The sequence below is a fragment of the Oryzias latipes genome, chromosome 18 (genome assembly GCF_002234675.1).
Source record: "Oryzias latipes chromosome 18, ASM223467v1".
Lineage (NCBI taxonomy): Eukaryota > Metazoa > Chordata > Actinopteri > Beloniformes > Adrianichthyidae > Oryzias > Oryzias latipes.
Window position 1 is genome coordinate 13,951,930 of NC_019876.2, and position 24,433 is coordinate 13,976,362.

General features: G+C 38.9%; 1 protein-coding gene across 1 annotated transcript; it reads left to right on the plus strand.

Moving 5' to 3' along the window:
* The first annotated feature begins 7,996 nt into the window (after positions 1-7,996).
* LOC111946348 (mucin-5AC-like) lies at positions 7,997-18,755 on the plus strand. The gene is made up of 3 exons (XM_023949004.1): positions 7,997-8,355; positions 14,614-15,961; positions 18,736-18,755. The coding sequence occupies exons 1-3, from the start codon at positions 8,071-8,073 to the stop codon at positions 18,753-18,755; spliced, it is 1,653 nt and encodes a 550-aa protein (XP_023804772.1). The 5' UTR covers positions 7,997-8,070.
* Positions 18,756-24,433: the final 5,678 nt, after the last annotated feature.

The window sequence follows — 24,433 nt, forward strand, 5'->3', positions numbered from 1 at the left end:
ATAGAAGGAACAACTGCAACATTGAACCAAACAACAAACGAAGTCATTTCTGCAACAACAGCTGAAACAACTTTAGTCACAGAAACAGCAGAAATCAAAACACCTAGTACACCAACAAGCACAGCTTCATTAGCTTCATCTGGAACATCAACCACTGCTGCTATGGCGACGTTGAAACCTATAGAAAGATCAACTGCTACATTGAACCAAACAACAAACGAAGTCATTTCGGCAACAACAGCTGAAACTACTTTAGTCACAGCAACAGCAGAGATCACAACACCTAATACACCAACAAGCACAGCTTCAGTAGCTTCATCTGCCACATCAACCACTGCTGCCATGACGACGTTGAAACCTATAGAAAGAACTATTGCAACATTGAACCAAACAACAAACAAAGACATTTCTGCAACAACAGCTGAAACTACTTTAGTCACAGCAAAAGCAGAGATCACAACACCTAATACACCAACAAGCACAGCTTCAGTAGCTTCATCTGCTACCTCAACCACTGCTGCAATGACGACGTTAAAACCTATAGAAAGAACAACTGCAACATTGAACCAAACAAGAAACGAAGTCATTTCTGCAACAACAGCTGAAACTACTTTAGTCACAGCAACAGCAAAGATCACAACACCTAATACACCAACAAGCTCAGCGTCATTAACTTCATCTGCCACATCAACCACTGCTGCATTGACGACGTTAAAACATATAGAAAGAACAACTGCAACATTGAAAAGAACAGCAGTTGCTTTCACTTCAGCAACAACAATGGAAATTTCTATCGTCACAGCAACCGCAGAGAGCACAACACCAAATACACCAACAAGCACAGCTTCATTATCTTCATCTGCCACATCAACCACTGCTTCTATGACGACGTTGAAACCTATAGAAAGAACAACTGCAACATTGAACCAAACAACAAACGAAGTCATTTCTGCAACAACAGCTGAAACTAGTTTAGTCACAGAAACAGCAGAGATCACAACACCTAATACACCAACAAGCACAGCTTCAGTAGCTTCATCTGCTACTTCAACCACTGCTGCTATGACGACGTTGAAACCTATAGAAAGATCAACTGCAACATTGAACCAAACAACAAACGAAGTCATTTCTGCAACAACAGCTGAAACTACTTTAGTCACAGCAACCGCAGAGATCACAAAACCTAATACACCAACAAGCACAGCTTCAGTAGCTTCATCTGCCACATCAACCACTGGTACCATGACGACGTTGAAACCTATAGAAAGAACTATTGCAACATTGAACCAAACAACAAACAAAGTCATTTCTGCAACAACAGCTGAAACCACTTTAGTCACAGCAACAGCAGAGATCACAGCACCTAATACACCAACAAGCACAGCTTCAGTAGCTTCATCTGCTACTTCAACCACTTCTGCAGTGATGACGTTAAAACCTATAGAAAGATCAACTGCAACATTGAACCAAACAACGGTTTCTTTCACTTCTGCAAACACAGCTGAAACGTCCTCAAACTCACCAACAACAGAGATCACAACACCTAATACACCAACAAGCACAGCTTCATTATCTTCATCTGCCACATCAACCACTGCTGCCATGACGACGTTGAAACCTATAGAAAGAACTATTGCAACATTGAACCAAACAACAAACAAAGTCATTTCTGCAGCAACAGCTGAAACTACTTTAGTCACAGCAACAGCAGAGATCACAACACCTAATACACCAACAAGCTCAGCATCATTAACTTCATCTGCCACATCAACCACTGCTGCATTGACGACGTTAAAACCTATAGAAACAACTACTGGAACATTGAAAAGAAAAGCAGTTGCTTTCACTTCAGCAACAACAATGGAAATTTCTATCGTCACAGCAACCGCAGAGATCACAACACCAAATACACCAACAAGCACAGCTTCATTATCTTCATCTGCCACATCAACCACTGCTGCTATGACGACGTTGAAACCTATAGAAAGAACAACTGCAACATTGAACCAAACAACAAACGAAGTCATTTCTGCAACAACAGCTGAAACAACTTTAGTCACAGAAACAGCAGAGATCACAACACCTAATACACCAACAAGCACAGCTTCAGTAGCTTCATCTGCTACTTCAACCACTGCTGCTATGACGACGTTGAAACCTATAGAAAGAACAACTGCAACATTGAACCAAACAACAAACGAAGTCATTTCTGCAACAACAGCTGAAACTACTATAGTCACAAAAACGGCGGAGATCACAACACCTAATACACCAACAAGCACAGCTTCAGTAGCTTCATCTGGAACATCAACCACTGCTGCCATGACGACGTTAAAACCTATAGAAAGAACAACTGCAACATTGAACCAAACAACAAACGAAGTCATTTCTGCAACAACAGCTGAAACTACTTTAGTCACAGCAACCGCAGAGATCACAACACCTAATACACCAACAAGCACAGCTTCAGTAGTTTCATCTGCTACTTCAACCACTGCTGCAATGACGACGTTAAAACCTATAGAAAGAACAACTGCAACATTGAACCAAACAACAGTTGCTTTCACATCTGCAAACACAGCTGAAACGTCCTCAAACTCACCAAAAACAGAGATCACAACACCTAATACACCAACAAGCACAGCTTCAGTAGCTTCATCTGCCACATTAACCACTGCTGCCATGACGACGTTGAAACCTATAGAAAGATCAACTGCAACATTGAACCAAACAACAGTTGCCTTCACTAATGCAAACACAGCTGAAACGTCCTCAAACTCACCAACAACAGAGATCACAACACCTAATACACCAACAAGCACAGCTTCATTAACTTCATCTGCCACATCAACCACTGCTGCAATGACGACGTTAAAACCTATAGAAAGAACAACTGCAACATTGAACCAAACAACAGTTGCCTTCACTAATGCAAACACAGCTGAAACGTCCTCAAACTCACCAACAACAGAGATCACAACACCTACACCGAGAGGCACAGCTTCAGTAGCTTCATCTGCTTCTTCAACCACTGCTGCTATGACGACGGTAAAACCTATAGAAAGAACAACTGCAACATTGAACCAAACAACAAACGAAGTAATTTCTGCAACAACAGCTGAAACTACGTTAGTCACAGCAACAGCAGAGATCACAGCACCTAATACACCAACAAGCACAGCTTTAGTAGCTTCATCTGCTAATTCAACCACTGCTGCAATGAAAACGTTAAAACCTATAGAAAGAACAACTGCAACATTAAACCAAACAACAAACGAAGTCATTTCTGCAACAACAGCTGAAACTACTTTAGTCACAGAAACAGCAGAGATCACAACACCTAATACACCAACAAGCACAGCTTCAGTAGCTTCATCTGCCACATTAACCACTGCTGCTATGACGACGTTGAAACCTATAGAAAGATCAACTGCAACATTGAACAAAACAACAAACGAAGTCATTTCTGCAACAACAGCTGAAACAACTTTAGTCACAGCAACAGCAGAGATCACAGCACCTAATACACCAACAAGCACAGCTTCAGTAGCTTCATCTGCCACATCAAACACTGCTGCTCTCACATTAAAACCTACAGAAAGAACTATTGCAAAATTGAACCAAACAACAAACAAAGTCGTTTCTGCAACAACAGCTGAAACTACTTTAGTCACAGCAACCGCAGAGATCACAACACCTAATACACCAACAAGCACAGCTTCAGTAGCTTCATCTGCCACATCAACCACTGCTGCCATGACGACGTTGAAACCTATAGAAAGAACTATTGCAACATTGAACCAAACAACAAACAAAGTCATTTCTGCAACAACAGCTGAAACAACTTTAGTCACAGCAACAGCAGAGATCACAGCACCTAATACACCAACAAGCACAGCTTCATTAGCTTCATCTGCTTCTTCAACCACTGCTGCTCTCACATTAAAACCTATAGAAACAACTATTGCAACATTAAACCAAACAACAAACAAAGTAATTTCTGCAACAACAGCTGAAACTACTTTAGTCACAGCAACAGCAGAGATCACAACACCTAATACACCAACAAGCACAGCTTCATTAGCTTCATCTGCTTCTTCAACCACTGCTGCTATGACGACGTTAAAACCTATAGAAAGAACAACTGCAACATTGAACCAAACAACAAACGAAGTAATTTCTGCAACAACAGCTGAAACTACTTTAGTCACAGCAACAGCAGAGATCACAGCACCTAATACACCAACAAGCACAGCTTCAGTAGCTTCATCTGCTAATTCAACCACTGCTGCAATGACGACATTAAAACCTATAGAAAGAACAACTGCAACATTGAACCAAACAACAGTTGCTTTCACTTCTGCAAACACAGCTGAAACGTCCTCAAACTCACCAACAGCAGAGATCAAAGCACCTAATACACCAACAAGCACAGCTTCATTAGCTTCATCTGCTTCTTCAACCACTGCTGCTCTCACATTAAAACCTATAGAAACAACTATTGCAACATTTAACCAAACAACAAACAAAGTAATTTCTGCAACAACAGCTGAAACTACTTTAGTCACAGCAACAGCAGAGATCACAACACCTAATACACCAACAAGCACAGCTTCAGTAGCTTCATCTGCCACATTAACCACTGCTGCTATGACGACGTTGAAACCTATAGAAAGATCAACTGCAACATTGAACAAAACAACAAACGAAGTCATTTCTGCAACAACAGCTGAAACTACTTTAGTCACAGCAACAGCAGAGATCACAACACCTAATACACCAACAAGCACAGCTTCATTAACTTCATCTGCCACATCAACCACTGCTGCAATGACGACATTAAAACCTATAGAAAGAACAACTGCAACATTGAACCAAACAACAAACAAAGTCATTTCTACAACAGCAGCTGAAACTACTTTAGTCACAGCAACAGCAGAGATCACAACACCTAATACACCAACAAGCACATTTTCAGTAGCTTCATCTGCCACATCAACCACTGCTGCCATGACGACGTTGAAACCTATAGAAAGAACTATTGCAACATTGAACCAAACAACAAACAAAGTCATTTCTGCAACAACAGCTGAAACTACTTTAGTCACAGCAAAAGCAGAGATCACTACACCTAATACACCAACAAGCACAGCTTCAGTAGCTTCATCTGCTACTTCAACCACTGCTGCAATGACGAGGTTAAAACCTATAGAAAGAACAACTGCAACATTGAACCAAACAACAAACGAAGTCATTTCTGCAACAACAGCTGAAACTACTTTAGTCACAGCAACAGCAGAGATCACAACAACTAATACACCAACAAGCACAGCTTCAGTAGCTTCATCTGTTACTTCAACCACTGCTGCTATGACGACGTTAAACCCTATAGAAAGAACAACTGCAACATTGAACCAAACAACAAACAAAGTAATTTCTGCAACAACAGCTGAAACTACTTTAGTCACAGCAACAGCAGAGATCACAACACCTAATACACCAACAAGCACAGCTTCAGTAGCTTCATCTGCCACATCAACCACTGCTGCCATGACGACGTTGAAACCTATAGAAAGAACTATTGCAACATTGAACCAAACAACAAACAAAGTCATTTCTGCAACAACAGCTGAAACAACTTTAGTCACAGAAACAGCAGAGATCACAACACCTAATACACCAACAAGCACAGCTTCAGTAGCTTCATCTGCCACATCAACCACTGCTGCTATGACGACGTTGAAACCTATAGAAAGATCAACTGCAACATTGAACCAAACAACAAACGAAGTAATTTCTGCAACAACAGCTGAAACTACTATAGTCACAAAAACAGCAGAGATCACAACACCTAATACACCAACAAGCACAGCTTCAGAAGCTTCATCTGCTTCTTCAACCACTGCTGCTATGACGACGTTGAAGCCTATAGAAAGATCAACTGCAACATTGAACCAAACAAGAAACGAAGTCATTTCTGCAACAACAGCTGAAACTACTTTAGTCACAGCAACAGCAGAGATCACAACACCTAATACACCAACAAGCACAGCTTCATTAACTTCATCTGCCACATCAACCACTGCTGCAATGACGACGTTAAAACCTATAGAAAGAACAACTGCAACATTGAACCAAACAACAAACAAAGTCATTTCTGCAACAGCAGCTGAAACTACTTTAGTCACAGCAACAGCAGAGATCACAACACCTAATACACCAACAAGCACAGCTTCAGTAGCTTCATCTGCCACATCAACCACTGCTGCCATGACGACGTTGAAACCTATAGAAAGAACTATTGCAACATTGAACCAAACAACAAACAAAGTCATTTCTGCAACAACAGCTGAAACAACTTTAGTCACAGAAACAGCAGAGATCACAACACCTAATACACCAACAAGCACAGCTTCAGTAGCTTCATCTGCCACATCAACCACTGCTGCTATGACGACGTTGAAACCTATAGAAAGATCAACTGCAACATTGAACCAAACAACAAACGAAGTAATTTCTGCAACAACAGCTGAAACTACTATAGTCACAAAAACAGCAGAGATCACAACACCTAATACACCAACAAGCACAGCTTCAGTAGCTTCATCTGCTTCTTCAACCACTGCTGCCATGACGACGTTGAAACCTATAGAAAGAACAACTGCAACATTGAACCAAACAACAAACAAAGTAATTTCTGCAACAACAGCTGAAACTACTATAGTCACAAAAACAGCAGAGATCACAACGCCTAATACACTAACAAGCACAGCTTCAGTAGCTTCATCTGCCACATCAACCACTGCTGCCATGACGACGTTAAAACCTATAGAAAGAACAACTGCAACATTGAACCAAACAACAAACAAAGTCATTTCTGCAACAACAGCTGAAACTACTTTAGTCACAGCAACAGCAGAGATCACAGCACCTAATACACCAACAAGCACAGTTTCAGTAGCTTCATCTGCTACTTCAACCACTGCTGCAATGACAACGTTAAAACCTATAGAAAGAACAACTGCAACATTGAACCAAACAACAGCTTCTTTCACTTCTGCACGTACAGCTGAAACGTCCTCAAACTCACCAAAAACAGAGATCACAAAACCTAATACACCAACAAGCACAGCTTCAGTAGCTTCATCTGCTTCTTCAACCACTGCTGATATGACGACGTTAAAACCTATAGAAAGATCAACTGCAACATTGAACCAAACAAGAAACGAAGTCATTTCTGCAACAACAGCTGAAACTACTTTAGTCACAGCAACAGCAGAGATCACAACACCTAATACACCAACAAGCACAGCTTCATTAACTTCATCTGCCACATCAACCACTGCTGCAATGACGACGTTAAAACCTATAGAAAGAACAACTGCAACATTGAACCAAACAACAAACAAAGTCATTTCTGCAACAGCAGCTGAAACTACTTTAGTCACAGCAACAGCAGAGATCACAACACCTAATACACCAACAAGCACAGCTTCAGTAGCTTCATCTGCCACATCAACCACTGCTGCCATGACGACGTTGAAACCTATAGAAAGAACTATTGCAACATTGAACCAAACAACAAACAAAGTCATTTCTGCAACAACAGCTGAAACAACTTTAGTCACAGAAACAGCAGAGATCACAACACCTAATACACCAACAAGCACAGCTTCAGTAGCTTCATCTGCCACATCAACCACTGCTGCTATGACGACGTTAAAACCTATAGAAAGATCAACTGCAACATTGAACCAAACAAGAAACGAAGTCATTTCTGCAACAACAGCTGAAACTACTTTAGTCACAGCAACAGCAGAGATCACAACACCTAATACACCAACAAGCACAGCTTCATTAACTTCATCTGCCACATCAACCACTGCTGCAATGACGACGTTAAAACCTATAGAAAGAACAACTGCAACATTGAACCAAACAACAAACAAAGTCATTTCTGCAACAGCAGCTGAAACTACTTTAGTCACAGCAACAGCAGAGATCACAACACCTAATACACCAACAAGCACAGCTTCAGTAGCTTCATCTGCCACATCAACCACTGCTGCCATGACGACGTTGAAACCTATAGAAAGAACTATTGCAACATTGAACCAAACAACAAACAAAGTCATTTCTGCAACAACAGCTGAAACAACTTTAGTCACAGAAACAGCAGAGATCACAACACCTAATACACCAACAAGCACAGCTTCAGTAGCTTCATCTGCTTCTTCAACCACTGCTGCCATGACGACGTTGAAACCTATAGAAAGAACAACTGCAACATTGAACCAAACAACAAACAAAGTAATTTCTGCAACAACAGCTGAAACTACTATAGTCACAAAAACAGCAGAGATCACAACGCCTAATACACCAACAAGCACAGCTTCAGTAGCTTCATCTGCCACATCAACCACTGCTGCCATGACGACGTTAAAACCTATAGAAAGAACAACTGCAACATTGAACCAAACAACAAACAAAGTAATTTCTGCAACAACAGCTGAAACTACTTTAGTCACAGCAACAGCAGAGATCACAGCACCTAATACACCAACAAGCACAGTTTCAGTAGCTTCATCTGCTACTTCAACCACTGCTGCAATGACAACGTTAAAACCTATAGAAAGAACAACTGCAACATTGAACCAAACAACAGTTTCTTTCACTTCTGCACGTACAGCTGAAACGTCCTCAAACTCACCAAAAACAGAGATCACAACACCTAATACACCAACAAGCACAGCTTCATTAGCTTCATCTGCTTCTTCAACCACTGCTGCTATGACGACGTTAAAACCTATAGAAAGAACAACTGCAACATTGAACCAAACAACAAACGAAGTAATTTCTGCAACAACAGCTGAAACTACTTTAGTGACAGCAACAGCAGAGATCACAGCACCTAATACACCAACAAGCACAGCTTCAGTAGCTTCATCTGCTAATTCAACCACTGCTGCAATGACGACATTAAAACCTATAGAAAGAACAACTGCAACATTGAACCAAACAACAGTTGCTTTCACTTCTGCAAACACAGCTGAAACGTCCTCAAACTCACCAACAGCAGAGATCCCAACAACTAATACACCAACAAGCACAGCTTCATTATCTTCATCTGGCACATCAACCACTGCTGCTATTACAACGTTAAAACCTATAGAAAGAACAACTGCAACATTGAACCAAACAACAAACGAAGTAATTTCTGCAACAACAGCTGAAACTACTTTAGTCACAGCAACAGCAGAGATCACAGCACCTAATACACCAAAAAGCACAGCTTCAGTAGCTTCATCTGCTAATTCAACCACTGCTGCAATGACGACATTAAAACCTATAGAAAGAACAACTGCAACATTGAACCAAACAACAGTTGCTTTCACTTCTGCAAACACAGCTGGAACGTCCTCAAACTCACCAACAGCAGAGATCACAACAACTAATACACCAACAAGCACAGCTTCAGTAGCTTCATCTGCTTCTTCAACCACTGCTGCTATGACGACGTTAAAACCTATAGAAAGAACAACTGCAACATTGAACCAAACAACAGTTGCTTTCACTTCTGCAAACACAGCTGAAACGTCCTCAAACTCACCAACAGCAGAGATCCCAACAACTAATACACCAACAAACACAGCTTCATTATCTTCATCTGGCACATCAACCACTGCTGCTATTACAACGTTGAAACCTATAGAAAGAACAACTGCAACATTGAACCAAACAACAAACAAAGTAATTTCTGCAACAACAGCTGAAACTACTTTAGTCACAGCAACAGCAGAGATCACTACACCTAATACACCAACAAGCACAGCTTCATTAGCTTCATCTGGCACATCAACCACTGCTGCTATGACAACGTTAAAACCTATAGAAAAAAACACTGCAACATTTAACCAAACAACAGTTGCTTTCACTTCTGCAAACACAGCTGGAACGTCCTCAAACTCACCAACAGCAGAGATCACAACAACTAATACACCAACAAGCACAGCTTCAGTAGCTTCATCTGCTTCTTCAACCACTGCTGCTATGACGACGTTAAAACCTATAGAAAGAACAACTGCAACATTGAACCAAACAACAGTTGCTTTCACTTCTGCAAACACAGCTGAAACGTCCTCAAACTCACCAACAGCAGAGATCACAACAACTAATACACCAACAAGCACAGCTTCATTATCTTCATCTGGCACATCAACCACTGCTGCTATTACGACGTTAAAACCTATAGAAAGAACAACTGCAACATTGAACCAAACAACAAACGAAGTAATTTCTGCAACAACAGCTGAAACTACTTTAGTCACAGCAACAGCAGAGATCACAGCACCTAATACACCAAAAAGCACAGCTTCACTAGCTTCATCTGCTAATTCAACCATTGCTGCAATGACGACATTAAAACCTATAGAAAGAACAACTGCAACATTGAACCAAACAACAGTTGCTTTCACTTCTGCAAACACAGCTGAAACGTCCTCAAACTCACCAACAACAGAGATCACAACACCTAATACACCAACAAGCACAGCTTCAGTAGCTTCATCTGCCACATCAACCACTGCTGCATTGACGACGTTAAAACCTATAAAAACGACTACTGCAACATTGAAAAGAACAGCAGGTGCTTTCACTTCAGCAACAACAATGGAAACTTCTATCGTCACAGCAACCGCAGAGATCACAACACCTAATACACCAACAAGCACAGCTTCATTATCTTCATCTGGCACATCAACCACTGCTGCTATGACGACGTTAAAACCTATAGAAGGAACAACTGCAACATTGAACCAAACAACAAACGAAGTCATTTCTGCAACAACAGCTGAAACTACTTTAGTCACATCAACAGCAGAGATCACAACACCTAATACACCAACAAGCACAGCTTCAGTAGCTTCATCTGCCACATCAACCACTGCTGCTCTCACATTAAAACCTACAGAAAGAACTATTGCAACATTGAACCAAACAACAAACAAAGTCATTTCTGCAACAACAGCTGAAACAACTTTAGTCACAGCAACAGCAGAGATCACAACACCTAATACACCAACAAGCACAGCTTCGCTAGCTTCATCTGCCACATCAACCACTGCTGCTATGACGACGTTAAAACCTATAAAAAGAACAACTGTAACATTGAACCAAACAACAGTTGCTTTCACTTCTGCAAACACAGCTGAAACGTCCTCAAACTCACCAACAACAGAGATCACAACACCTAATACACCAACAAGCACAGCTTCAGTAGCTTCATCTGCTTCTTCAACCACTGCTGCATTGAAGACGTTAAAACCTATGAAAACAACTACTGCAACATTGAAAAGAACAGCAGGTGCTTTCACTTCAGCAACAACAATGGAAACTTCTATCGTCACAGCAACCGCAGAGATCACAACACCTAATACACCAACAAGCACAGCTTCATTATCTGCATCTGGCACATCAACCACTGCTGCTATGACGACGTTAAAACCTATAGAAAGAACAACTGCAACATTGAACCAAACAACAAACGAAGTCATTTCTGCAACAACAGCTGAAACTACTTTAGTCACAGCAACAGCAGAGATCACAACAACTAATGCACCAACAAGCTCAGCATCATTAACTTCATCTGCCACATCAACCACTGTTGCTATGACGACGTTAAAACCTATAGAAAGAACAACTGCAACATTGAACCAAACAACAAACAAAGTCATTTCTGCAACAACAGCTGAAACTACTTTAGTCACAGCAACAGCAGAGATCACAACACCTAATACACCAACAAGCACAGCTTCAGTAGCTTCATCTGTTACTTCAACCACTGCTGCTATGACGACGTTAAAACCTATAGAAAGAACAACTGCAACATTGAACCAAACAACAGTTGCTTTCACTTCTGCAAACACAGCTGAAACGTCCTCAAACTCACCAACAACAGAGATCACAACACCTAATAGACCAACAAGCACAGCTTCAGTAGCTTCATCTGCCACATCAACCACTGCTGCTCTCACATTAAAACCTACAGAAAGAACTATTGCAACATTGAACCAAACAACAAACAAAGTCATTTCTGCAACAACAGCTGAAACTACTTTAGTCACAGCAACAGCAGAGATCACAACACCTAATACACCAACAAGCACAGCTTCAGTAGCTTCATCTGCTTCTTCAACCACTGCTGCTATGACGACGTTAAAACCTATAGAAAGATCAACTGCAACATTGAACCAAACAAGAAACGAAGTCATTTCTGCAACAACAGCAGAAACTACTTTAGTCACACCAACAGCAGAGATCACAACACCTAATACACCAACAAGCACAGCTTCATTAACTTCATCTGCCACATCAACCACTGCTGCAATGACGACGTTAAAACCTATAGAAAGAACAACTGCAATATTGAACCAAACAACAGTTGCTTTCACTTCTGCAAACACAGCTGAAACGTCTTCAAACTCACCAACAACAGAGATCTTAACATCTAATACACCAACAAGCACAGCTTCAGTAGCTTCATCTGCTACTTCAACCACTGCTGCATTGACGACGTTAAAACCTATAAAAACAACTACTGCAACATTGAAAAGAACAGCCGTTGCTTTCACTTCAGCAACAACAATGGAAACTTCTATCGTCACAGCATCCGCAGAGATCACAACACCTAATACACCAACAAGCACAGCTTCATTATCTTCATCTGGCACATCAGCCACTGCTGCTATGACGACGTTAAAACCTATAGAAAGAACAACTGCAACATTGAACCAAACAACAAACGAAGTCATTTCTGCAACAACAGCTGAAACTACTTTAGTCACAGCAACAGCAGAGATCACTACACCTAATACACCAACAAGCACAGCTTCAGTAGCTTCATCTGCCACATCAACCACTGCTGCAATGACGACGTTAAAACCTATAGAAAGAACAACTGCAACATTGAACCAAACAACAAACAAAGTCATTTCTGCAACAACAGCTGAAACTACTTTAGTCACAGCAACAGCAGAGATCACAACACCTAATACACCAACAAGCACAGCTTCATTAGCTTCATCTGCCACATCAACCACTGTTGCTATGACGACGTTAAAACCTATAGAAAGAACAACTGCAACATTGAACCAAACAACAGTTGCTTTCACTTCTGCAAACACAGCTGAAACGTCCTCAAACTCACCAACAACAGAGATCACAACACCTAATACACCAACAAGCACAGCTTCAGTAGCTTCATTTGCCACATCAACCACTGCTGCTATGACGACGTCAAAACCTATAGAAAGAACAACTGCAACATTGAACCAAACAACAAACAAAGTCATTTCTGCAACAACAGCTGAAACTACTTTAGTCACAGCAACCGCAGAGATCACAACACCTAATACACCAACAAGCACAGCTTCATTAGCTTCATCTGTCACATCAACCACTGTTGCTATGACGACGTTAAAACCTATAGAAAGAACAACTGCAACATTGAACCAAACAACAAACAAAGTCATTTCTGCAACAACAGCTGAAACTACTTTAGTCACAGCAACAGCAGAGATCACAACACCTAATACACCAACAAGCACAGCTTCAGTAGCTTCATCTGCTTCTTCAACCACTGCTGCTATGACGACGTTAAAACCTATAGAAATATCAACTGCAACATTGAACCAAACAAGAAACGAAGTCATTTCTGCAACAACAGCAGAAACTACTTTAGTCACACCAACAGCAGAGATCACAACACCTAATACACCAACAAGCACAGCTTCATTAGCTTCATCTGCCACATCAACCACTGTTGCTATGACGACGTTAAAACCTATAGAAAGAACAACTGCAATATTGAACCAAACAACAGTTGCTTTCACTTCTGCAAACACAGCTGAAACGTCCTCAAACTCACCAACAACAGAGATCTTAACACCTAATACACCAACAAGCACAGCTTCAGTAGCTTCATCTGCTACTTCAACCACTGCTGCATTGACGACGTTAAAACCTATAAAAACAACTACTGCAACATTGAAAAGAACAGCAGTTGCTTTCACTTCAGCAACAACAATGGAAACTTCTATCGTCACAGCAACAGCAGAGATCACAACACCTAATACACCAACAAGCACAGCTTCATTATCTTCATCTGGCACATCAACCACTGCTGCTATGACGACGTTAAAACCTATAGAAAGAACAACTGCAACATTGAACCAAACAACAAACGAAGTCATTTCTGCAACAACAGCTGAAACTACTTTAGTCACATCAACAGCAGAGATCACAACACCTAATACACCAACAAGCACAGCTTCAGTAGCTTCATCTGCCACATCAACCACTGCTGCTCTCACATTAAAACCTACAGAAAGAACTATTGCAACATTGAACCAATCAACAAACAAAGTCATTTCTGCAACAACAGCTGAAACTACTTTAGTCACAGCAACAGCAGAGATCACAACAACTAATACACCAACAAGCACAGCTTCAGTAGCTTCATCTGCCACATCAACCACTGCTGCTATGACGACGTTGAAACCTATAGAAAGAACAACTGCAACATTGAACCAAACAACAGTTGGTTTCACTTCTGCAAACACAGCTGAAACGTCCTCAAACTCATCAGCAACAGAGATCACAACACCTAATACACCAACAAGCACAGCTTCATTAGCTTCATCTGCTTCTTCAACCACTGCTGCTCTCACATTAAAACCTATAGAAACAACTATTGGAACATTTAACCAAACAACAAACAAAGTCATTTCTGCAACAACAGCTGAAACTACTTTAGTCACAGCAACAGCAGAGATCACAACACCAAATACACCAACAATCACAGCTTCATTAACTTTAACTTCCAAATTAATTACTGCTGTTCCCACGACATTAAAACCTATAGAAAGAACAACTGCAACATTGAACCAAACAACAAACGAAGTCATTTCTGCAACAACAGCTGAATCTACTTTAGTCACAGCATCAGCAGAGATCACAACTAATACACAAACAAGCTTAGCATCATTAACTTCATCTGGCACGTCCACCACTGCTGCATTTACGACGTTAAAACCTATAGAAACAACTACTGCAACATTGAAAAGAACAGCAGTTGCTTTCACTTCAGCAACAACAGCTGAACCTTCTATCGTCAAAGCAACCGCAGAGATCACAACAATAAATACACCAACAAGCACAGCTTCAGCAGCTTCATCTGCCACATCAACCACTGCTGCATTGACGAGTCTAGAACCTATAGGAAGAACAACCGCAATATTGAACCAAACAACAGTAGCTTTCACTTCTGCAACAACAGCTGAAACGTCCTCATACACACCAACAACCGAGATTACAACACCTAATACACCAACAACCACAGCTTCATTAACTTCATCTACCACATCAACCACTGCTGAGCTCACAACAATTAAACCTCTAGAAAGAACGGCCGCAACATTGAACCAAAAAACAGTTGGAGTCACTTCTGCAACAAAAGCTGAAATTTCTTCACACACAGCAAAAACCAAGATCACAACACAAACAACGCTTGTAGTCACTGCTCCAGTAACTGTCAAATCAACTTTGAAGTCAAGAACAGTTATACCAACAATCGCCGATGTATCAGGATTCTCTACACCAACAACAGAAAGTGTTTCAGTTACTAGTGCTGCATCAACCACATTGGTAAATGCAGAAATATCAGCCGCCACATTTGACCAAACAACAGTCCCAGTCACTTCTCCAATAGCTGAAGCTACCTCAACAACATCAGAAGCAGAGACAACCACACCTTATGAACCAACAACTGTATCAACAACCCCAGTAATTACAGTAATAACACCTTTGACCACAAAAACTTCATCTGATCAAATCACATCCATCATTGTTTCTGCAACACAAGTTGGCACTACACCAACTACAGCACCAGCATCAGAAACCACACGTTATATAACAAGCACAGCTGCTTTGGAATCAACAATTATATCTCGTACAAGAGAAAATGTTGCCACAACTTCACCTTTTATTGCTAAAACAACACAAAAAACAGATTTTACAGCAACACCTCTTTTTGAACAAACAACAACCAAAGGTATTCTGCCAACAGGAGCTGAGAGTACAGCTACAAAAGAATTACAAGTTACCACACTGTCTTCACCAACAGGTATAACTGTTTCAGCAATAACCTCTGGACTAATACCAACAGAAAATACAACCACAACGATCACTCCCATATCTACAGAATTACTCACACCAACAGAAGAAGTAGCCACTACAACTGGACAAAAAACAACCATTAGTCCTTCTGTAACAGCAGTTGGGACTGCCTCAACAACGTCTGCACCAGGAACAATGGAAAATATTATTTCAACTACTATACTTTCTCTCACACAAAACACACCTAAACCTTTGCAGGGAGCAACCACAGTATCATCTGTAAGTGTTACAACAATTAAAACTGAGATAAATGAAACAACAGGAGGATCCAAGATTACTACACTTATAATTCCAAGATTCACATCTGCTTCAACAATATCAAGCCCCAGAGCAACACAACGTTTTGCTCCAACTACTCCTCCGCTTAGTACAGCAGACATACCTGAACCCTCAAAAACTACCATATTTGGCCCAGTAACAACCATAAATGCATCTCCAACCAGAATTCAGAGTGGCTCAACAACAATGGCACCAAAACTTTCCACACTTTATATATTAACAAGCAAGGCTGCTTCAGGAACAAACCCACCAGGGAAAACAACCTCAGTACCTACCATTGCAACCACAGCTAGACTGACTGCACCAGCTTTATCCCCAACAATCCAACAGACGACAGGAAAAATTACAACTTCTCCAACTGCTGAGGGGGTAACAAGAAAGCGGCTTATTTTCAGAAGTGTTCAACAGAAGTTCACAGCTGATTTGGGGAATTCTACGTCTGAGGGATTCATAAACCGAGCTAAACTGATCAACACAACAGTAAGTTGAACAAACTCAAAATTATATATATTTTCAAATAAAATTGGTTGCAGTAAAATAATGTTCCATTGTTTAAAAGTACTTTCCATACAGTAAAAAAAAGCTACTTTTTTTCATAGGTTTGCTTGTCTCTAAGGCAATCTGGCAAATTTTCTGCTACTCCTTTTTAAGAAAGAATTTGTACTTTAATGGAGTGCATTCTGAGGTGTTGACAAACCCACTAAAATGCTGAATGAGAAACAAAGAAAAATGTCAGAGTTAAAGTAGTTATGCTATTTGGAAAAAATTTATTGACTAAAAGACTGTATATATTTTTTACAGCTCAAGGAATACTTTCATCCGGCATTTCCTTCATTCCTCTTTTTGACAGTGATTTCATTCAGGTAATTTATTTAAGGCATTATGATATTTTCATTTTTATTTGTGTATTTCTTGACCAATAAGCTAAGCTTGAATTACCTTTGCAGCAATGGATCTATTATCAACACCATGGATCTTAGTTTCAACTCAACATCTGTTCCAACCAACCTTCAAATTGCCACTGTTTTGATGAATGCAGCCTTGAACATCACAGCCTTCGACATTGACAAATATTTTCTCACTGTGGATGGTCAATGTAAGAAAGATTTAATATGCCACTTTTAGAAAGAAGCACTATCAAAGATCAGTTTTTGAAAATGTTTTGTCTTTTTCTTGTTAGCTTTCCTAGTAGCACCAACAACAGCAACAACTGCCACAACTACAACTGAGCTAAATATCCTCACATCAAAACTGACAAGCAAGAGAGCAACATTGACAGCTCCTACAGCTGCCTCTAATGCCACCATAGCTGCCCCAAAAGCAACCACAGCTGTACCTAAAACATCTAGTCAAACTCCTACCAATACCTCTGAGGGTCAAAACACATTTTCGCCAGCATCAGAAAGTGCCCTCCCAACAAACTCAACTCTACCTACAAAATTACCAACAACACCTTCAATCCCCACAAGGGCTTCAACTTTATTAATTGCTGTACCCACAAAGATCGCTCCAACAACCATATCTAAAACCACAGTGCCCATCACTACACGCACAACAACAGCCTCCCCGAACACAACCGTAACCACATTTGTTCCAATAACAGCCACAACACTGACGAAAAATCCACCGATTGCAGCAAATACAACCAAAACAACCCCATTGTCCCCGACAAAAACTTCCCCTACCACCATTGAAACCACCCCAAATACAACTACTAAAGCTACTACAACTCCCACAAAGGAAATTCCTCCACCAGTGTTTTATGTTACTGCAGTTATAGAGGAACCTTTTGATGCCAGACTCCTGGATAAAACCAGCTCTGTGTTTATAGAACTTGCAGCAAGAGTGGTAGCCACTGTGAGTATGACAATACTTCAATACAATCTTTCCCCTAAAAATTAAAAGTTAATTTACATTGTTTCTTAAACTATGTTTCTTCCCACAGTTTGATATTATCTTCAGAACTGAATTTGGATCTAAATTCTTGCGATCTTTTGTCATTCAATTTCGGTAAGAGCTACATGGTTGAACTGTTTTTTTTTTTTTAATTCTTACGCTCATTTATATGACAACTATTTTTGTGTGTGGCAAAAAACTAAAAGCAAAACAAAAAAACTTTAACACCCACAATATGTTCACAAACTTTTCACAATATTTTTTAGATATTTTATCATTTAATTGTTATGTTGTAGTCAATTGATTTTGTCATTTTTTTTCATACAGGTCATCTGCAGTCAGTGTAAGAGTGAATTACGCTCAAGTTGAAGTTGGAGTAGAGTTCAGAAATACTCTGACATCTGCTGAAGTACCAAAGGCTGAAGAGATTAAGGCAGTTTTAATCCGGGCGGTAAATTCCAGTGTTCTTTACAATGTCAGTCTACAAATTGACTCATTTACAGTAGAAGGTAAGAAAAAAACAATGTCCTTAAAACATCATAGTTGAATTAAAAAGAAAAGTGTTTTATTCTATTATCACAAAGAATGTGTTTAAGAAGTGTTTAATAATTCATTTGTTACTTGAACAGTCATTTATGATACATAAAAATAGTTTTGTTTGTAGTATAGATACTAAGACTCTATGTCACAAACAATCCCATAAACAAATTTTGATGTTTTGTAATTAAATACTAACTTTTTTGTTTTTAATTTTAGCAGATAAACCCACAACAAATACAACTTCAAATTCCACAAACACAGGAATTACAACTACCCCTACAACAACAACCACAACAGTTCTTACCTCAAAACCCACAACAACAACTACTACTACTGCTGCTACCACAAAGGCAGTGAAAATAAAACAGTTGATCTTCAGATCTGTTGGAGAGACATTTACCACTGATATGCTGAATACCTCATCTGCAGCTTTTACACGACGAGCTTTACTGATAAAAACTACAGTAAGTTATCTTTTTTTTCCCTTTTTTTTAAATGGGCCAAAATTAGTCAACGATTACCATATCCCTAAAGCTGCACTCACACTGAACATGATTGGCACATGAGGGGATTCGAGTCTAACTGTTAAGTCAATGTAGAGAGGTGATTTGATGTCCTGCGGCGCGATTTGAGGATCGGGCATGTCGTGTCAGTCTGTTGGCAGCGCGTTTTGAGCATCGCGGTGGGATTTGGGCATCAGACGCAGCACGTCCGGAGTTTAATTATATTTAAATTTGGCTAGGAAAATTTGGCAGAAAGATGAGAGCTGAAAGCCTCTTGCATTGGACATATTTTACTTTTGGGTTATGACTCTTTTGACACACTAGGTGTATATTTGAATTAACCCCTTTTGTAGTTTAATCTAAACTTTATTCATCTTACTTATATTTTTAACATTTTAAAATGTGCTTTAAAAATATAAAATAGTTAATCTTAAACAAATAATAGTATTAAATAGCCAAAAAAACTTGTGGCTTTGCTAGATTTACAAAAAGATTTACAAAAATGAGTAGGCTTCAAACTCTTTGAAGATTGAATCCTACTGGTATCTTATATATATCTAAGAGTCTCTTATATATCAATTAATGTGATTATTCTCTTGCAGAAAATTAAGTCATTTTGCAAACAAAAAGAAATATGAATAAATAAAAGACTAATGATTCAATCAAACCTTTATTTATATGGCAATTTACACTCCCAGTCAACTCAGTTTTACAACCTTTTCATAGCTCAACCTATTATTCTCAAGCAGTAAAGAGTATTATTGAGCTACAACAACATAGTGTTATATGATTGAACCACACTTAGCCCTTGATACAGAAACACCATAGGGATACTGCACAAAAATAACACTTCTGCTGTCACAGTAGCTGCACAAAATTGAGATTTTTAGATAAACAGAATCACATTCATGCTGTGCAGGCATGTCCATGACTGCATCTAAGGGTATAGAATATTAATTATGCATGTACACTGATCAATGTCTTGTATTTTCACAGCTTGAACCATACTTTCAACGAGCATTTACATCATTCATTTCCATTACGGTGACATCCTTCAGGTATTCTGTTTCTATCATCCTAATGAAATCATACCAGTGTTCCTAACGAATGTGTGCAGATGAGTTAATGTCATGATACTTTTACAGGAATGGGTCAATTTATAACACTATGGACCTTCGTTTTGAACCTATATCTGTTCCAACCGACTTTGAAGTCGCTTCCGTTCTGATGAAAGCAGCTCCCAACATCACTGCCTTCAACATTGACTTAAACTCCATTATTGTGGATGGCACAGGTATGTTCAGTGAAAGGAAGTCTTACTTTGAAATTTGTTAAAAAACAATAACTAAACGAATAAGGGATTACAACTAATCTCCTCCCCCCAACATTTACAGAGTTCTCTCATGGAGTACGCCAGAAGATCAGTCTCGTCACTGCATTCTGCATGGTGATGACATCGTGGCTACTATCAAGTCAGCAATGGCATCTCTGCTGACTTTAGTGAAAAGTTTGAGCTGTTTATGAAATAAACAGGAACATATTTGTAACACACAGAAAAAAATATATAAACTTTTTGAAATAATTTGTATTTAGATAATTAGTATTTAAACTTGGCTTGGAGATGATTTATAAAGGCAACTTTACAGTATTAATCATTGAAAATAGGAATGAATGTATAATTGCAAAGAATATAAACTTTTAAAGGACCGTTCTACTTTTTCCTTAATCATATCTTAAAATCTACGAATGAAGGTAAATATTTAAGTACTAATAAAAAGTGACTTCTCTTGTTTAAAAACCTTTAATTTGAAATCTCGGAATATGCCTGTCAAACATAGAAAACATTCCATCTTCAATTTTACTGAACTTCTGTCTTGAATGAAATGTTTGTCACTACTGTGTCACGAGAATATATTATCTAACTAATAAAGACATTGTATATGCTGTTAAATTATTATAAATATAATGATAGCCAATAATATATTTTATATCCACAGTCTAACTGGTTTTTAATTTAATTTTTTCATTTATCTGCTTTGTTTTCACATTTTTAAGTATTATAATGAAAAGATACATTTTTTCCCGCTAAATTTAAACCTATTTTTTCCCTTGTGAATACAGAGCTAATATATATCTTTTTAAAAAGTTATATTCTTTAAACTGTATTATGTAAAAAAAATAACACATGATATTGTACTGGAAAGGCTATAATAAATAATATTTTAGACAATCAAACACTTTTGTCTGCGTGTCTGTTTATTTTTTGGTACTTTTGTCATTTATCCAGATCTAACATTTAATCAGCATTAAGAGATGGATATCCTTTTCACTTAACGTTTTATTATTATTATTTACAGCATACCAATATTTGAAGGCTAAAGTAATTGAAAAGAAACAAAAAATAATAAATTAATAAAAAGTATGATGTTTAAGCAGTGGTTTTATTTAGTTATGTATTTTTTAACTTGTCCTGTCTAGCAGCTGAGCAAGTGGATCAGACCTAAAGGCCTCTTAGTTTGGACAGATTTTACGGGTGCAATAGGGGGTTAGGAATCTTTAGACAAACAGAGTGTATCTTTGTATAAACCCCTTTAGTTTTTGAGGGAAAGATTTTTTATAATAATTATGTTTATTTGCATTCCTTGTTGGACTGGACCGAAAAAAGAAAAGAGAGGGAAAGAGTGGAATGCTAAAGATGGAGGATAAGGGGTTCAGATGGGGGAGATGGGGTGTTGATAATAAAGTGTCTTAACACAAGAGTGTAACAAAATAATTATTCCACTGTGGGTTTAAAAAGTTTTAATTCATTTCAGGTTAATAAATAAACTTTAATATGAATACACAAATTTGAACAATCTGTCTTTCCTGACTTAATGTATATGCCAGTGACCCCATGACACGGCAAATTTCGTATTCAAGACAAAGACAAATCGTATTCACAACAGACATGTTAAGCGTAAAACACAAATGTATTCATATTTTTCTGCAAAGTTGTGCACAAATGCTTTGTGCACAGATTTGTCTTTAGGAATGTGTTTCTTTTTGACAGATTCCTTACCCCATACTATCCTTAAACCTTTCAGAATTAACTATATCCATACAAACGATAATATATTACAGGTACCTTTGGCAGACTAAAGAGCGATTTTTTAAATGACATGTTGGTTATTTTCGCAGTTCATTTTCCTACCTGCAAGTAAGACGCAATCAATCTGTGAGGCACATTCTTTTGCTTCTTGTGGACACCCATTTCATGATGTGCAGTCAACCAGCACAGACCGTCACTGGAAAGGGCTGTTCTCCACTTTGTGATGTCACAATGTGAGAGCCCGCTCGTTTTCGTGGATTGGTAGGAGCTGGTGCAGGTTTATAGAGAAAAACTCAGAAATGCGTGAATGGGTCAAAATACATCATTGGGGGTTGTTTTTGTGTGAAGAATTAACATTATAATACACTGAAAAACTCAAAAAAGAAGATTTAGCATGATATTGTAACGAAAAGAGGATGAGGGAGTACCCAGGCGCAGTGAGGATGAGGAGGCAGGAGATTTGCAGGGAGAAGGATTTTAATAACATAAACTAGAAACCAAAAACCACTGCATACGGCAGGCTAGAGGCTAGAAGCTAGAGACTCGAAACACACTAAACCAGGGAAAAACAGAATATGGACCAGCACAGGAGGAAGGGAAAGACAGGACTTAAATACATACAAGGCAACAAGACACAGGTGGAAACACTCAGGACTGATGGGGCAAGGTAAAACTCAAAACATCAACAAAACAGGAAATACTACAAAATAAAACAGGAAGTTAACTTAAAACATCACAGAACAAAAACCAACTTTAACACAAAAGCAGAAAAACCTAAAACCATGACAGATATAAGCCCTTTAAATCTTTACTGAAACTGCTCAGTTCAGTAATGTTTCAAGTATGGAGGACCTTCAAAATGATCATTTGTTTTTTATTCATCTGTAAAAGTCCGATAACTGAACCAATCTTCAAAAGAATCCAAATATATAAATGTAAATGCATTTTTATAAAAAGAAGGCATCTAAAGCTCCTTCATGTAATCAACAAATATCCATATTGTAGTGGCGGTCATGTGCACGTTGGGTCTGCTGGCACCGGGGCATTGTGGGATGCGATCCCCAAGTCAAAATAGGGCTGAGAGTGGATGTTTATTTTGCTCATGTTTCTTTTCAAATGGGTGTTTTGTTGTTCCACCCTTAGTTAATACTTCCTGTTATGTTTGTCTCTTTTTGTTGCACCATGAGTGTGAGAAGGGGAGAGGATGTTAACACTTGTGTGATGTTCAATACTGTGTGTTCAAAAGAAATGGGCTTAATGATGGGGCAGTAGAATATGCAGTCAGCTTCTCATTCTGCCTCCTTTTCTCTGAGGCTGTACGGAGTCGTGTGGTGTTTGGGAAACGGACTGTTCTGTAGTGCAGTCAGTTGATTGATGGTTCAGTTGGCTGACAGCTCGGCTCCCGTTTTCCCGCTCCAAGCGACATACCAGCTGATCCTCTGCAATAATAAGCTCAATATTAAGTCATGTCTTGAATGTGACGTGTTTGAAATTCACAATTTTAATAAGTAAAACTGCTTCTTTTCGCATCAATATTTTATTTGTCATTTGCAAGATACAATAGACAATTACGACATAACAATACAGAATGAAATAGTTTTTATCTTGATAATCTTAACTATTAAGACCAAACATGTAAGTAATATATTTTTTTAAATTAGTGTTTAATAACCTAATAAAGCAATCATAGAAGGAAATGAATGTGAAACTAAAAATAAAAAATGGAAAAGAAAAAAAACAGAAATGCGGGAGTTAATTTACTAATCCAAAAAGTTTACATATGTTAATGTTTGTTTGTTTTTTAGCCTTTGTATTTTTCGAAGCACAAATTCTTTTCCTATCAACTGAAGACAATGTGAGGCTAGCTAAACGCATGACGCCGGCCGGTCAGCGG